The 18,315-nt window shown below is 34.3% G+C and overlaps 1 protein-coding gene across 3 annotated transcripts; it reads right to left on the reverse strand.

Moving 5' to 3' along the window:
* Positions 1-1,125: 1,125 nt before the first annotated feature.
* LOC140827569 (uncharacterized) lies at positions 1,126-18,064 on the reverse strand. 3 transcript variants are annotated; one of them, XM_073190277.1, is made up of 39 exons: positions 17,657-18,062; positions 17,472-17,552; positions 16,831-16,924; positions 16,592-16,699; positions 15,872-15,988; positions 15,546-15,696; positions 15,118-15,365; positions 14,762-14,950; positions 14,290-14,366; positions 14,061-14,178; positions 13,780-13,863; positions 13,559-13,654; positions 13,364-13,465; positions 12,422-12,490; positions 12,222-12,317; positions 12,041-12,148; positions 11,177-11,290; positions 10,869-10,952; positions 10,549-10,677; positions 9,291-9,489; positions 9,035-9,178; positions 8,910-8,953; positions 7,843-7,926; positions 7,674-7,742; positions 7,516-7,592; positions 7,018-7,087; positions 6,215-6,364; positions 5,814-5,879; positions 5,426-5,570; positions 4,299-4,363; positions 4,140-4,205; positions 3,446-3,539; positions 2,834-2,870; positions 2,695-2,752; positions 2,481-2,591; positions 2,164-2,231; positions 1,778-1,844; positions 1,630-1,698; positions 1,126-1,228 (listed from the first exon to the last, which is right to left on the reverse strand). In XM_073190277.1, the coding sequence occupies exons 3-39, from the start codon at positions 16,900-16,902 to the stop codon at positions 1,142-1,144; spliced, it is 3,732 nt and encodes a 1,243-aa protein (XP_073046378.1). In that variant the 5' UTR covers positions 16,903-16,924; positions 17,472-17,552; positions 17,657-18,062; the 3' UTR covers positions 1,126-1,141. The 3 variants fall into 3 exon arrangements, 2 of the variants coding, with proteins under 2 accessions (XP_073046378.1, XP_073046376.1); XM_073190275.1 differs by having other exon boundaries at positions 16,831-16,930; XR_012116991.1 differs by lacking the exons at positions 1,126-1,228; positions 1,630-1,698; positions 1,778-1,844; positions 2,164-2,231 and having other exon boundaries at positions 2,479-2,591; positions 3,446-3,517; positions 16,831-16,930; positions 17,657-18,064.
* Positions 18,065-18,315: the final 251 nt, after the last annotated feature.

The raw sequence follows: 18,315 nt of genomic DNA on the forward strand, positions 1-18,315 counted from the left end.
TTGTAATCAAAGATTAGTTCACACACACACACCCCACCACTCAAATATCCTTTTGCACAAAGACATAAAACTTGTATTCGTAGTCTTTGACACATAGACGTTAAACAAGTATTGACTGGAAAGTGATGTCTTCAGTCTAGTCTAGGAGTTCTGTTAGGCAGTTGGGTAAGCCCTAAGCTGAGTGGGTTTGTACAAATCAATTGTATAAATCAAAGTCTTCTAGTGGATCCTAGCCGATGTGGTATAAGGGGTGACGTAGGAGTAGTTGAAGTCTCCGAACATCAATAAACATATCATGTGTATTTAATTATTTAACTACTTTTTTCAAACTGAATTGATCAGTTAGAGCATCCGTCAGTTCAGTTTTCACCATAACTAAACTGATATATGTGACAACTGATTCTCTTTATTTTCAGTTATTCAGTTACATAAGATATAAAATATATCAGTGTTTCTTAACGAAAGATTACTTCGAGTATTTTCTGTTTGATTTAATATCAAACTCGAATCAATTCATCGGTGTAAACATTCTTAGAACACGAGCTATTACAGCTCTTGGAGAATATCGTGTTTGAAGCACCTCGCAAGTGCCCGAACCGATCATTCAAATAATACAAACTAAAGCAAAAAACCATTCACATATCCATTTACATAATATATTTTTCTTAAATCTTTTTACCAATAATAATCATCTTTAATGAATAAATATCTAGAATTTAATATTTATTACTTTTATGTATCACGAGAATTTCATTAAAATATTTATCATTTGAACTATAAAATTAGTGATACAAATTTATTTAAAATCATCTTTTTTGGTGCAATCGAGCAACATGATAGAGGTTGATAGATGTATGTGTTTGTCTCATGACAGATAAAAAAACTAGAAATACATATTCTACCAAGTGTTTAGCATAATCGACGGTCACACAAATAATTAGATTGATCCAATAATATTTCAAGCTATTGGATGATAGGATGGCTCAACAACTTTCACTTCAATACCATACATTTCAACGAGAAAACTCAAAACAATAACTTGAACCTACTTTACAATTGCATCAGTAAATATATTCGCTTTGTATAAGCAATTAGCCAAAAGTATGATCCTAGCACATCTGTATTCCCTGCCTCTGTAAAATCAAAACTGCGAGGACGTAGATGGTCGATCTTCTTGCTTCTCGACGAGAACACACCTTGATGGTGGACCAAACACGCTTAATAGAACCTGAAAGATTATACGTGAGACGAAATCATACGTGTTCTATATCGTAAATACAACCGATGGATCAAAAGTGCGCATTTCTGAATTCGGAAAGCCATTTCTGGGATTTTCTTGATTTGTCATCTTAAAGTTATGATGACTTAGATTCTTAACTAGTTGATGAGTTTTCAATGGATTTTGCATCTTAGGTTTCAAGTGATATGTCTAGAATCACACTTCATCAACGATTTATGTAATTTTTTTCTTTTTTCTAACCAAAATGAATCATATGTTAATATAAACATGGTTTTAACTTTCTAACTTAGAAACACAAATATGAATCTTTGAGCTATTAAGAATATAATCCAACTTATTTTGATTAATAATAGTTATTGTAGCATATGGGAAAGTAGAGAAGATCTTACAGGCAAAAGTACAAGCCCATGCAAGAAACCAAGCAGCACCAAAGCAAGGTACATTTTGAAATAGTAAACCTGCAAAAAATTGTTTAGTAGTGGTGGAACAAAATGGGTCTTTCTGATGGATGAATCATGGCGAACAACGATCAAATACCACAAAAATTTCCGTTCTCGAAAAGCAAAGAACAAGCACTCCGACAAGCTTTGTAAGTGTGATTCCACTGCCATGAAATACAGTAGGGAATTTGTCAGTCAAAACTGCTTCAAAAGGGATTTTTTCTGAAAAAACTACGACAATGCAACAATTTTGCTTTGATACATTATGCATAGCAACTCTTTAACACCATACCATGTAACTATCGAAAAGGGAATCCTAGTTCTATTTTAATGTCATTTAACTTTTCGACTGCCCTCTAACGCACCATGTTTGAAGAACGACTTGTAATAAAATCATAACCGAATAGTTTAGTTCAGTAAACGGGACAATTGCACAGATCGAGCAAATCGAACTTTCTTTGAAAGAAAAGGGAAAACTCTAACCTGAATACAGAAGCCCCCATTGTTGTAAGAGCCTCCTGCATCCGTTGATTCCTATCTCCGCTAGTCACCTGTCAAAAGAATGTGAAATCGGAGTTGAAACAATCAATCTATTCGATGAGATTAATTTGGCAAATTATGATATTACTGATTCTTGAAAACCCAACAATAAAGAGCTGAAATAGTCTCCTTGAACATTTATCATGTATTATACGTTCCATTTTCAATCATACGGTGTGGCAATGCACACCGCACTTCCACATGAATACTCTCCAACATGGAGAAAAAATATAATAAGGGAAGTGAGAAGAGAATCTGACCAAGAAAGCATGAGTTATATGCACACAGAATTCAACAGCAATACCCACTGACATTACAAGATTCACGACTGACACTGCATTCAGTTGTATATACAGGATCGCCATTACACCCTGAAAAGTTCCATTTCACATATGAAACGAGTTTAAAACTTAAAATTCTTATTTCAAGGGTACATAATAATGCCAACCTAAGGACAGAAGAAAAGGATTTTACCATCATATCCACAACTATCATTGCCAAAACAATTAGAATTATGGCTGATGTCCACAAACTAGACAAGGAAAAAAGTGAAACTAGAAAATTAGAAACAGAAATAATCACATCGAGATATAATCAAGAGTAAAACACTGACCTGCATGTTATCACTAAGCAAACAACAAAAACCGCACCTGTCAAATTGTAGAAACTACAGTTTATAATGTGGAGACAGCATCGGAAAGAAATGAACAAGAACTTGTATGCCTGATTAAAAGACAGTTTATTTCTTCAATATCACTGCTTCATCTTAAGAGCGAGAGAAAGATCCCAAGGAATTGTAATCCATGGGAATTGATCGAGGTAGACGCATGCTCTGGGTTCACCGTTTTATTCATCGATAAAACAAGGCTGAGAAATTATATCTATAAACTATAGGGAGGACTCCTAATAGAATAGACATAATTTTAGTTAATGGTAACATGTTTTCAAGTTTCTAGTCTCAAATGTGTAGGCTAAAAGGAATAAATTATTTTTACTTTATTTGGACACATGTCTGGTTCAGCTGCAGAACGCTAAGGGTTGCACTTTTATGGTTAGCCTGTCATAATGGGTTGGACATTAATGAAAGAGAGAGGGACAAAAAATGTCATAGCTAACAATTGTACATGTTGCATATGGCACCACTAACAATAATCACCCTGGAAATAATTAGACAGTCCCAATCAAGTGTAAATTGCAAAAAAAGAAAAGAAAAGAGAAAACTAACCAATAGCTATGGCAAGATTGATCAAGGCCGTCTTCCATATGTTAAGGTATTGCTCAAAGAACATGTAGAATACTGCATAGGGAAAGATGTCAATCTGCAATAGACAAAAAATTGAGAGCCAGTATAGTCAGAAGAGAATGACATGCACCTTCTATGAAACAACTCTCTTCTTCACTCCCTCCCTCCCTCTCTCTCTCTCTCTCTCTCTCTCTCTCTCTGACACAATTCCACCAGATAAAAAATTGGTCACGGCAGCACATGAGAATGATAATATTTTTGGCACATAAAATTCACTATCGCAAGTGTAACTGAACTGCATATATCTTCTCTTCCAAAAGTTCCAGATATCAGCATTTCATGAAAAGGAAGAATCCATAAGTTTTCAAGAAAATGCTCTCATAATAGCCAAAATACAGTTGGAAAAAAAAAACTGAACATAATAGCTTCCGTACCAAAATAACTAAAATGCGAAAAGTAAATATTACACTGAGTACACAAACATTGGTACAAATTTAATGACGAAAAGAAATAAATATGGATTTCATAAGTCAGAAACAGGAGCTTCATCAAGAACAAAAGGCAACAGATCCTGAAAATGCATTCACATTTTACAAATGATTCAGCCTGAGGACAAATTTCCTAATTTTATGCCAAAAACTCTACCTGTTTTATAGCTCAAATACTCAATTATTACCTTTAAAGAATCCGACATTCTTGAACTGAAATCTCGTGCAGCTCTCATTGAGTTGACATAATCAACCTGAAAACCATTCAAGTTTAAAAATGGTCATAATTTCAATTATTCATTATAAAATGGTCATAATTCCAATTTTTTCTCACAGATATGCCTCACTTGTTTATTAAGCGGAGTGTGGTATGTACGAAATGCCGAGGCTTGAATGACTCCATCTTCATAGCCTGACGAAGGATGAAAACAATTTGATCAAGACTGTAGAAAAGGTAGATCTTCTACAATTATGTAGTACTATTTTGGGCTATTTTAAATTCAATAAAAACATATTAGAAAAAGATAAAATAATTCAAGAGAAAATCAAAGTTATCTCCCTTTAATAGTAGAGGTGCACAGACAATTCATTGATTTAAAATGCATATATGAATATTCAATAACCAAGCTTGTAACACGCAACTATTAAGAAATCTAATCTCTTATAAAAAGTTAAGATTGCAAATATAACTTAATTTCTTGTTTTTCTTTAAATAGTTACTGCACATGGGTTGACCAATCCGAATGGTATATACCTAGATAAATGTCCAAAGGGCTAAAACTTCTATTTATATAGTTTAAAATATAATAATTATACCTTGACAAGATTAAAAAAACAAATAAATATATTAAAATCATATCAAATATATATCACGATCATGATAATTGATCAATCTTCTTTGGTGTCTAAACTCCTTCAAGTTGAACATGGAAGCATGGACAAAAATGATCAATTTGAAAGCAAAAAAAGTCTGGAAGAAATCTCGAGCACAGTGCATCCAAAATCAAACAAACATAGAGCAAGCTTACAGAGATCATATATACCATCTTGATTCAAGTAACAAGAAACAACCTTCAAAAGTTTGAACATGATAGGACACAGAAACAGCATTCAGTTTAATAGATAAAATCACAAAAAGTTCAGCCTGTTACCAGCACTACCTGTTCATACCATACTGTGAAGATTGAGTAAATTGCTTACACAAAAAGTATACTTGAATAATAGAAGACTGATTTTTCAACCGCAACCAAAAATGAGAAAAAAAAAAACCATGACCTGTTTTCTGTTCGTTACATCGTGTCGCGAGAAAAGAAAATTTGAATTGGAAATCAAGGTTACCACTTCCATCACATAAAAGAGAAATATCATACAAATTAAATGAGTCCACAGACACCCAATACCAAGAGCTCACAATCATGAGATGGTGTAAACATGTTCACTAATAAACAAAAACATTTTATATTATAATGTTCACCTTTAAGCTGAACACTGCCTGTATAAGCTCCTTTTCCACCTTTGGCACAATCAGCAGAAGGTAAAGCACTGAGGAACCATGGAAGCTTGTCCCGAAATTGTGATGTAGTTGGACGATCATTTTGTAAATCAGAATGCCGAAAACACTAAAGAATCCAAATATAAGTAGATAGTTTTTAATAAATCTAAAACATTAGCTGTCTAAAATATATTTTCCACTCTTCCACTACATCTATTATCCACCCCACCCCCGAAAAAAAAAAACCGAGGGGGATGCTTGCTTTGTTCCTAACCAAAATACAACATAAATTTGAGAAGCATATCTAAGGTAGTTTATCAAAGCTGAATTATACACAAAATAAACCTGATGATTGAAAGAACTATATTACCGTAGTACATTCTTTGCAGACAGGGCTTAGACCACAAGGGCCATCATTTGGCGAACAGCATGGAGGCTGAAAGAACTATCATGTCAGAAAATCCTAGATATAGATAAGAACTACGAAGTACATGATGAAAGACACCTATTTGTAACAGTTTTCCTCTACAATTTCTAGCATTGGGATATAATAAATCATTAAATGTTCATTATCTTCCAGGAAACCAGCAAGATTTATTGCCATGATTGGATTGCTACAAGTCCTTCAAATTAATTTTTCGTATATTTAACAGAAAAGAAAAAATATTATCATAATTTCTATGAAGAAATGAAAATGTTTAAAGATGGAATAACAAGTGAAATATTTGTCCCGGACCAGAAAGCATCAATAAAAACAGTTAGATGAGAAACCTGATCATCTGGCGGGCAAAAGGTTCCGTTTGTGAATTTCCTGCAGCAACCAAAAGCTTCAGGAGAGAGCCAAACTAGAAAATCATCAAGCCATGAAGCTGCAGGTTTAGCTATATAACTTGATTTGGGTGCTAAAGATGCTCTAGCAATCTGTAGAATTCAGGAAGTCTCCAATTAGAAATATCAATTTTTTTGAATTAGAAATATCAATTAGTTAAATAAGAAAAGTGGCAAAAAAAAAGTTGTATTGAGATACCATTAACTGACATACAATTAACTGACATAACAAAAATAAAAACAACAAAGAACAGTCTACCCATATAATGTAAAATGCAAAACCACAAAACAGGTAACTGAAATCCTGTCTCAACAAATAAATATAGTAATATCAAGTCAATTTTTAACACCACTGAAAAATGCTCAACTATATAAATCTTCTCACGAAATATTTGTTTTAATATTTTGGCATGCCTGAAGGGAGGTAGAAGAACACATTATATAGTCAAAAAATTTCAACCCCAAGGTAAACACATGTAAACATAATTTTTCTTATGGGATCTCATGCAATTGGACAAATCACAGGGCCGATAAACTTGATTCCCCATTGTATGATCAACTACAAACAGTTAACTGATAGAACGATGGATAAACTCTAATAGAAGTTGAGACCAAAGAAAAGGGGCGTAAAGGAATAAGTAATTAGAGGGTTCTATACAACAGAAAAAAATATCTTTAAATATATCAAAGGCTTGAAAAAAATGTAACTAAGCTAAATCATTCTATCCCCACGACAGTAGATTTACCTCATTTAAAAGAGAGTTAGAATCACAATGGCTAATGGAACACAGCTGGTTAGTCTGTCTTGATTCTGAACTGTGGAATTAACAAACAGGAACATCATGAAAACATGAGTACTTCGAAAAAAAATAGAATAATTCATAAAAAAAAATTACGATGTAATAGAGAGTATAGAGTTTAAAAAATATGGCCTCGTGTATCTTAGATCAAGAGTCCAAAAACACTAAAACTCTAAATTATCCACATTCTCCAAGTAATAGGAATAATATCTGTCAGCAACAGAACCTCTCCAGCATTTTTCATATTAGAACAAACAACTATCAGCCATTTTTATTCATTTCTTCTTTAATATTTTCTCCCTTTTTGTCTTCGGCTATGAGGAGGCACAAATAGTGTAAATAATATGCTAAAAATAACACATTTATTATGGAGATCTATAAAAAAAGATTTCACAGCAAAGACACCAATTTATAGATGTAGAGAAACTATGACGACAAAAACACCTGAAATTGTAGTTTTTCACGACAAAATAGAGCGGCGGTCCTATTCTGAGATATTCTGAAATATTATTGAAGTAACCCTGTATAGAAAGAAGATAATCATCAAGTTTCAATAAAAGACAAAAAGATCATACTTGGGGCGAAAATATTCAGTCTAATACCTGAAGATATGAGTCTCTAGGTAGAACGATTTGCTGTTCTAAACCAGGTTCAATTCTTGTACATAATGCCTTCAAAGTTTAAATAAAAAAATCACCTCGCAACCAAAAGTGAAATAACTACTAAAAAGAGCCTAAAAGAACAGCAGAAAGACTAGATAAGACAACTTACTATGCTTGCCAGTGCGAAAGCAACGAAGATGCAGATAACCACTAATTTTACACCCCAAAGATTCAGAAAGGGAGCATGATATTCCTAGACAAGGAAATGTAAGTGGTTATGATTTCGGAAAAGAAAAAAAAAACAAATTATTCCACAATTACAAACTAACCAAAAAATATTAAATTATTTATCAATTCAGAGATGCCAATAACCAGAATTACAGAGTATACTACTGGTCACTAGAATCAATGAGAGAAAGTCATCAAAAAACGTAGCAAATTACAGATAATTTTGAATTACCCTTAAGCACACTTCAAGGTCTCCGTCAAATGTATTATGAAGTGTAAAAAAAAGTTAACCGTGCCCATGCAAGGTAACATTTTTTCATCTTGGATATAATCAAATGAGTGCATAGATTAAATCTGCTACTTACTTTAGCTGCGACCTTTTTCATCTTGAATATATTCAGTGCATAGTTTGAATCTGCTACGGAATTTAAGTGCAATGTTTACGAACAAAATATAAATTACCAAAATGAGTTGCTTTCATCAGGCTGGTGAACAAACCCTTTTACAACGATACTGCATGTTTAAAAAAAGATTTGAAAACCTGATAAATGGCCAACTAGATCGAGAATTATTGTTAAAAGATTAATCTATGGTTTATGAGAATTGGACCCACCCAAGTCTGCTTTTGTCAGGGGATGAAACTGTCAGAGTTGTTTCTACATTTGTGTTTATAGAAAGTATCAGTCCTGTAGACACTAACCCTAAGTTTCTTAGGTTCTCCTTTGATAATTTCACCTTGGTTTTTAGGTCATATGCGTAGAGAAATATTTATATACACTCCTTTGGGTTCATATAAAGTTAATATGTCCAAGAAATATACTGGGTTAGTCTGATTTCTGGAGATCAATTAAAGCTGTAATACGTAAAACTGCAAATCAACTTGTTTGTCACAAAAAAGATAACTCATCTTTAGGAGAAGCATAAAACAGAACATTAGGAACAATAAAGCTATTTCTTAACAATTACCCATACCCCCACCCCCCTCGAAAAAAAACAGCCATCAATTACCTTCATATACCGAGCTAGCAGACCAGGCTTCTGCAGATGGACGCCTGCATTTTCAGACACTTTGGTGCTTAGTTAACAAAATAAAAATCAACAAGAAAGGAGCTGAGAGGATGTAGAAAAAGTACCTTTGTCCTGGTCAGCATTTGAATTAGATACTTTAAAACAAGGAAAACAATCAATCCTGTTGTCCTCTGCTCTCAAAAAGTCAAAAGCAATCAAGGCGACAAAAGCTGTGACTTGCAGAAGGAAATCCAAGAGGACAGCCAGTGCTGTGAACCAAATTCCGTGAACAAATTCAAAAAGTCATTATATCTACAGTAGGTTGACAATTACTCCACCCACTTCTGTAAAACCGCTATTACGACCTATTAAAGTTCTAACCTGCAAACATGGAAAATACACGGCAAGCTGGCATTGGAATAAAACTTCCGACGGCAAATGCCAGTACCTCTGAGAGAGAAGCTAAAGTTATAGATGGCCCAACTTCAACAAGTGCATTACTAATGCGTCCCTCTATGGGCAATTCAAACTGTTGGCGTTTAACTGCATGAACCAATATGCACATGTTGTCCACCCCAACCTGATAAATCATGAAACAATGATGAAGTCACCAAGTTTAGAAATGATTTGATGATTTAAGGGAAGAAACTAAATTCTCAAATGCTATTGTCACTGACGATTAAGGATACATTAGCTTGTATTTGACAACTACGGATAAAAGATTAAAAGTATATATATAAGCTGCTCTTCAGACAGCCTTACATATATATTCATGACGACACTTCTGTTACAAGGTGAAATTGGAAAAGCTAGTCGAGCTGCTCAGACCAGAGTTGAATAAATTTGAGAGTTAAACAATAGTTTTTCATGGTTCTTTGTTTGTGAAAATCCAATCACCTAAAGAATTTCAGTTAGAAGCTCTAAGCATTTGTTTAGCAAGCCAAGCTTTGGAGGATTTCACACAAGACAATCCTAAGCTGCTGCCTCAAACTGATTGCAGTTTTTCGTTATCCTAGAAAAGTAGCTGATCTTAAATAGTCATAAAAAAATACTATAACCAAAAATCTTGATGAGAATTAACCTTGGTTAAAGTTAGTTTATCCGTAGAGCTAAGTTATTTCTTTACACTTTGAAAAGGTTAGATAATTTCACCAAAAAATGCATGTAAACATATCACGACTTGGGGAATATCTTCTTAGAGACGGGAAGAAATGATTCTCTTTTATTAAAAACTTTTATCACTGAACTTCAATTTCACCTGCAAGGTAGAGTTAAAACTTCTATACAAAGCATCATTTGATTTCTCAATATTCTCTTTACAGCTTCATAAAATCCTACACTTTACATTAGTGCATCTTTAAGACTTGCAGTCACAGATTCTAAACATGGAAATATCCATCATGTATGAGTTAGAAGCAATAGAAGGAAACTTGTTGTTTGATATGCCATAAATTTTAACAGTATCGAAACTCAAATAAATTGTAGTGCAAACAAAAGCTAAATCATTGAATGAAAATTGAATATCCTCGCAACGTAACACTTCCATATTCTTACCGTGAGCAAGCAAATCTTATCCGAAAAAAAGAACGAGCATGAAACGTTGCAAATAGAAGCACATGAAGTTAAGAATAAGGCTTACAGCTAAAACAAGGAAAGGAATGACTTCCATTATTATAAGTGTTGATTTCACACCAATTGCACTGAAAACCCCAACTGATCCAAGAACTGAGAGCATGACAAGCATAACTCCTGAAAGGCCAAGCAATACCTGCAACATCATAGAAGAGAAGAAAAAATCTCAAGTTAATATTTTTGGATATCAAAACTGGGTAGTAAATCAAGAGTAATTAGCTACAACATTAACTAATCTCACTGAGCCCAGAGAATGTAAAATAAACTTCTTCACTCAGTAGACAGATTTTTGTACATGGTGCACACAAGTTTCTCGGTAAACCGTACCTTGGAGGAAATATAAAAGGAAGAGAAACGACGAGTATCACCAAGTGTCAGAGATATGTACGCAAACATTACGAGATAGCTTATCTGGAACAGAAAACGAAGAAGTAAGAACAATATGAATAAGCAACTAAAACTTCAAAACCTAATGGTATCTTTATTATGCCAGATTTAATATTATATTAAAACAATTTGCAGTCTGAAAATTCTAAAAGTAAAAGCGAGCATATTTATTTTACGTTCCTTTGGCAAGGGTTTTATCAACCGTCGTGTGGAAATGTGCACAAGGAGTGGGAGAGATTCATCTGTACCAAGATGGTAATAGCATCTGCAGTGCTTTCTCTTTTTAATTCATCTTCAACAGAGCTTTCTGATGAAAATGCAAGTGTCAAATTCCTAGATTGAACCATCAGTAGAAGCTCCTCCTGCATAAAGAGAACTAATTAAGGATCCCAAGCATTAGAACAGAACAGAGTGAAATTTAAAATAGGTCCCATATTTGACAGGGAAGTACAAATGAACAATAATTAATTTCCAAATTCCACTTCTACACTGGCCACAGAAGGCACGGGTATAATGTGTCCAGCATGAGAAATTTTAACGGCGCAAGGCATCATCAGTACATATGGAGATAATATATCCTAAATCTAATTTTGCTACCGAATCACAGGATCCATTTGTCTAGTGTCTACTATCATAGCAGACAACAAATAGAAAATCTACATACGACTTTAGCTTTGCAAACTCAATTTGAATTGGAACAAACAAAAAGACAAGAACATCGAATTCAGTAAAAAAAATGTAAAGGCATCTCATAGACACAATTCCCAAGTCCAATTCATTTTAAATTTACTTGAAACATGTTCAACTCTTGAGCAAACTTGACGACCCCCGAAACCGATACTTCCTAAATTTACACTACTCACATGAAACAACCAAGCGCTAACATGCAAACTCATAACAAGGGCAGGAAGTTTGTTCTTAGAGGTGCCTAAATCATTTTTAAAAAAGAACTAAGTATGGTGAAACTAAACAGTACATGGCCTAATTGCCAAGATAAAATCGGTGAATTAGCTCACTGTGAAAGATAACAATAACTTTAAAATGACAGTATTATTGATTAAGAATCAATGGACAACTAAGACAATAACAAAAAAATGAGAAGAATTATGAACCTTCGCTAGCTGAATGAAAGCTTTCTCCCATGCCACAGCTCTTTTGGTGTCATTCCCTTCTTTGTCGATGGCATTGTTCACAGGATAGGTCACAATGAATGCAGAAGCCTGTTTAAAATTAGGTTTTTGCTTTATACATACTTTACATTTACATAATCAACTCAAAAGCAGCACACTTTACCTCTGAAAAATTACTTCCTGAAAAACCACCAAGAGAGGTGCTTGGATCAAGGGGAGCTTTAAATGCACTCAAGCATGTATCGGCTGAGGAATATTGCTACAAGAAACATCCAGATTACAAATAGAGTCAGAAGGAAGTACAAATCGGGAGGAAAGAGCTTTTGAATATTGATGGGTAAGGATGGAGATCTCTAAAGATACCTGGAAGCAGTATTTGACATGATCAATACCTCCAAAACTATCATAATTTCCAGAATCCATCTTAAAATACTGTCATCAACTAAGCTTAATTAGTCGACTGATAACATAATGAATATGAAGCTTCTGCACAGGAAATTGCCGAAAAGAACTCGAAGTTAGCAGAACTTAAAACAGACATCCTAAATTGAAATATTTTTCCAACTACTTTTAGATGATAAGAATAAAAAAATTCCAAGTCATATTTTCATGTCTTGCAGTATTTTAGTGAGATATGCTTTTGGTCTTCACAGAAAGATAGATGACCTTGAGTTTATATTCAATAATCCTAAGATAATTAAATGATATAAGCATAAACTTGTAGACCAAATCTGCAGAAGGAGTTACCATCTGGAAAGATTCAGCTAATGAAATTGTGAAGATCTAAGTTTATATTCAATAATCCTAAGATAATTAAATGACATAAGCATAAACTTGTAGACCAAATCTGCAGAAGGAGACACCATCTGGAAAGATTCAGCTAATGAAATTGTTAAGATCTACATGATCAATAGAGGACTCTTTGTTACCTTATAATCCCGTAAACGTCAATAATTTCAATCGATCCAGTAACCAAAAAATCATAATGCTACAATAGGACACAGTCAAGAGATCTTGTGATGATTCTCAAAGATGAGCCCTGATCGTAGTACAAAAATTCTTCAGCATTATCCTACTGTAGCTACAGATGGATATACTTACTTAAATAAGACAAGCCAGTTATTTCTCTTGTACTCTCAGTGTACAAAACAAATGGCTATAAGGTGTCTGTAAGAAGTTAAATGTTGGACACCGGTAATATTTTTTGGTACAAGAGATAGATAACTTTGAACCCTCTTTTGCTTGAAACATGATAAAATTGCAAATATTCACAAAAAATTATCTGGTTTTATTAAAGCGTCATACCTGAAGAATGCTCTGCGTGGCACAATCCTTGCCAAGTGGTTTCATGCAAATGTCTGTCAGAGATACCATTGAACCAGAATAGTTAGCTCTGATCGCGTCCACCTGTTGAATGATATTATATATTGTTTTCTCTTCAAAACCATAGAATTCAAATATATACAAAATTAAATAGCCAAAATCAGAAGTAAAATCTACCCTTTTCTGTATATCAAATAGTAAATTGATATTGCTTTCCGTCACGATGCTGGGTGCTTTTCCATGGGGAGAGTCCGGAATTGTTGCTATAATGAGCTGAAATATTTTCCAAATTAAATTCCCAATCTCTATTCTCTATATAATGTATTCTTTTATTTATTCATTTCGGGTGGAGGCTGGGGCTGGGGCTGGGGCTGAGATGCATCAGTAATGTACAATACCTGCTCAATTCTGTAGAAAGGTGCAAGTTGGCTATCAAAGAATTGTTTCTCTTCAGCAGCTCTACTTCCTGGACCTACCCATAGCTGTATGACAGTAATGCAAGAACACAAATTCATTTGTACAGATACATATAAATAAGTAGTGTTTTCATAGATAATCTCGAGCATGTGACCAATTGACCAAGAAAACTAACAAAAATAACACAAAATTATGTTTCAAAGTAGATTTTTTTGGTGGATAACATGTGTGAATCCAATAAAATTCAGAAACCATATTATACCTTTTCAGGCCTTGTCTCTACTTGAAAACGAATTAGACCCAGACAAAGCAAAAGAACAATTGCCACTGACGAACACAATACCAGTACTGGATTCCTAGCCACCCATGTCCCATATCTCCTGAAACAGACATCAGTTCATCAACCATTTCAATGCATCGTTCAGAAACCAAAAGAACAATCTTGCACAATTATAAGCGAAAATAGTTAACTAAACTCCATGGAAAATGACCTGTAAAACTTTGACATGTAACCTTGAACTATGGAAAGTTGCACTCCATTAGTAACTTGGGGAACATCCTCAAGCATCTGAAAATTGGAAATAAATATTATTCAAGTAACTTCACAAGAAAAAATGTCAAAAGATGGCAAGGTTAATTAAACCAGTAAAATGGATTCAGAGGAGCACTCAGAAAAATGTAAATGATATGAAAAAGGTATAATACTAAAATCTCCCCAATGAGTTAAAAATGACACAGAAGCTTCACATCAACTTCTAATGTGTAGAAAATCATTCAGATAACGAAGAAATATTTTAAAAATATTTGCTCTGCAAAGTTCACTCGTTTGGTGGCACAGAAATCACAGGTAAAAGCCTAAAAAAAAGAAATTGCAGATAAAAGACCACTAAGTATCTCAATGCAAAGGAAGAGTGCATCATTAAAGGGACAGATACATCATTCAGAGTCTCAAATTGTATGCACCTGCATGGGAATATTCTCATCTTTTTTACTGTTAACGCGCCGAACAATACCACTGTTGGGAACATTGATCAATGGCTTAGTTCTAGACATGGGACTTCCTTTTCTTTTCCTGTGAAAGAAAGCCCATGCAAGAAATAAGGAGACCAGTACTATGTACAGTATCGCTACGGAAACTTCAATACATTTTGCCTGCATTTATCAAGAATAGAAAGTGAATTAGCTACAAGTAGTTCACAAACATGGAAGTATACTGAAATTTACAACCTCTCATTTTCCTTGTCGTGCGAATCATAAACTATAACGCTCAACAGGGATATATCTCTAACTATAGCGCTCAACAGGGATATATCTCTAACCTTTAAAGACCCGATTCTTACTGAACATGAACCTTTCTTGGGAGGAGAAAGAGGAGCATAATTCAAACAAACAGCAGATGAAGGACAGTCACCACATGAACAACCTAATGAAGTGTCCCCACACGAATATGCGGACACATTCATAGGCTTCATCATGGATGACTCAGGGGGACTCGACAAAAAATTGATAGCATATGGTGATCCAAATGCACCAGGGCTTGCTTTTTTTCCCAGAAATGTGTACCACTCTGCCCAACATATTTAATAATCAGTTAATTAGACAACCAAATTTTTTTTTTAAAAAAAAAACAAGATCCGAAAATCACATTATAAAATTAATTAAATGTATGGTCAAGCCGAACAGGTGCAACCACAAGTATGTCTTCTTGTATGATACCTAGACGATAATAAAATTAGTAGAAGTTCACCATGAAAATTTCTAGCACCAGCTCCGATAAAGTCTATGGCTCGAGTATTCATGGTACCAAATTTTACTTCCTTGCAAGAATCAAATAATCCTTGCCCAAAAGTGTCGGCTATGTAAAAGTCAATACCATCCACAGTCAAATTCTTCCTAACCTGGACAATATATAACATAAAAGAAAAAAAAAACCTTATCGATAAATGAATACGATACCTATCCAAATAGTTTTTAATGAAGAGGAAGAAAGTGAAACTAAGGTTTCCGTGCGCATTAGAAGTAGCATAACAATTATGTTTTTGTTGCAAACATGATTAAAGTGGAGTCGTTCACCTTGGCAATAGAAGTCACATTAATAAACTGACTCTGATAAGGAGAACATGTAAGTTCGCAGAATAGATTCAGGAAATTTCTCAAGCATGCTGGACAGCCTACAAGGAAAGGAATCACCTGCAGTATGCATACTTTTAAATGATTTGCATTGTCAAGATAAACATTACAGTAACAAAACGGAACCACCATGAGTGAACATAATATAAAATTATTTTATTTGGCACAATCATCAAACCAGTGTAAGTTATTCAACATAATTGCCTTGACATGATATAAAATTCAGAATTCCCCATGAATAAAATTCCATTGAAAAGCAACATAAAATAAGCTTCCTCAACTGCAGTTTGGCCAATGCTAACTCTCATGTAAGCCAGCCATCCAAGCAAGACTCCAGCTTCCAAGTACTAATTTTTATGAGTAAAAGATAAATTAAGAAAAGATATATCACGCTAACACCTCCATCAGTTTTGCCTCACATGCAATAATTAGAAAGTAACTAAAGCCACTGACAATCAATAAATTAAGCCACTGGCGTTGAACTTAAAAAAATAACTTATATGAGTTTCACTGCTTAGTAAATATTCCTTTGACAATCAATAACCACCTATTCTATAGCAGGAGAAGGAGTTCATATAGTAAATTATCGAACCACAATTTTGGTATAAGAAAAGCTGGAATTGTCAACTGTGTCATCGAACTACAACAATTTCAGTTTCTTACTTGCTGAACTTGTGTTCGTAAAGTATCGAACTGCGCCGCCGTACAGCAGACATTTCCAGTAATTGTTGGGCACAAACTTTGAATCTTTGCTGACAGCAAATCACCGGGCTTTTGGCACAAAAGCCAAAAATCCAGCATGAAACAATTAAACAAATAACAGTCAGATACATAATAAAGACTTGAACAGTTATGACAACTGAACACCGGTAATCAGTGTAACAGACAGGCAAATGTTATACCTTGACTGGCGGAGAACCAAAAGGGCAGTTCAGAACTTTACCATCACTGCGAGTTCCACAAATGTCATACATGGCACAGTACTCTTCAGAATGTCTTTGTCTAACGATTAAAAACATAGATTCAGTCAGTAAAGATCAATACATGCTATCAATCTCATACTCTGCAATCACTCATTGAAATTAAAAAAAATTACAAATTAGATTCTGACTAACTAGTTAGATTCTGACTGACTGGAGTCTAAGTTGGATATTAATGCACAAAATCATCCTATTTGTGTTTTTTGCTTCCAAGAAACTCGGACAGTCCACTTCTTTCAACGATTTAAAAGAAAATTTACTTCATCAGTTCATCATAAAAATATTCAGCCTCGGAAAGCTACTAAGACCGACACCCTCATGTTAAAATTAAATTTAATGACAAAGATCTATGTTTTGGAATTTAAATACATATAGTCTGTAAAAGTAACTTTTCTCCCCAGTGCCTCTCTACACTGACAACTATTACCGAGCTAAAGAAAAAGACATCATAAGAAGAATATAAAGTAACTTGAAACCAAGGCCCAACATGAGTTTGACAATCTTGAATCCATCTCAAACACTCCATTAGCACATTATTTTACCAAACAGACAACAGAACTTACCCTCCCGTTGCATTGGCGTCTAACAGGAACCTTATAGCCAGACGTCTCCGCACTCACCATAGATATCACAACAAACAAGACCTGCAATCCCATGATTCTCCCACAAATCAAACCACAGTTTTCAAGAATAACATCCCTTCTTCAGTCACAGATTAAATAGATTACCCAACTGGAACAAAACTCACCACAAACAGGGAACTCGAGACGACCCTCATTTTCATCCAGTGTGAAGAGCCCATTTACAGAAAATGGACCTTCAATCCAAATAAAAATCCAAACTTTGCACCTGTAACAAGAATATATGCCGTTGTATATATATTATGATGATCTTACAGAAACTGAATCATGGATCAATGGTGAGGGAGAAGAGTTCAGATTCAAGGGTCAATGCAAAAGGGACTGTATATATATATAGAGAGAGAGTAATAAATACAAATGGCAATATACATCCATGTTTGCGTGGGGTATATATACAGGCACTGAGAATTAATGTAGAAGATTATGCACGAGTTTTAAGGCCAAAAACCGACAGATGACGAAATCCAAATCCAGAGGATTATCGTATTGTTGTTGGACTAAAATGCCCCTGCTTTCGGCCCCTTTGATGGGTTTGTAACGAATCATGTTTTTGTCCATGCTCACCTTCTTTTTTGAGATTAGGGAGTGAAGAAAGATGACCATTTTAATATTTTAGTGGTAAAACTTTTCAAATTTGTGGGAGCTAAGCATGAAGTTTTTTTAAAAAAAATTTAATCTAGATTAACTACGATACAATAACAAATGAAATTCGTTCATATGTCAACAGACTTATATGTTTCGCTAACGGATAGAAAAATTTATAGTT

Source organism: Primulina eburnea, chromosome 3, assembly GCF_022965805.1.
Source record: "Primulina eburnea isolate SZY01 chromosome 3, ASM2296580v1, whole genome shotgun sequence".
Taxonomy (NCBI): Eukaryota; Viridiplantae; Streptophyta; class Magnoliopsida; order Lamiales; family Gesneriaceae; genus Primulina; species Primulina eburnea.

Coding starts and splice junctions, on each gene's coding strand:
- LOC140827569 (XM_073190277.1), bottom strand. CDS start 16,902: ATGTATGACATTTGTGGAACTCGCAGTGATGGTAAAGTTCTGAACTGC. Junction 16,700..16,830: donor TTGGTTCTCCGCCAGTCAAG/GTATAACATTTG, acceptor TTGTGCCAAAAG/CCCGGTGATTTGCTGTCAGC. Junction 1,699..1,777: donor CGAGAACGGAAATTTTTGTG/GTATTTGATCGT, acceptor AATTTTTTGCAG/GTTTACTATTTCAAAATGTA.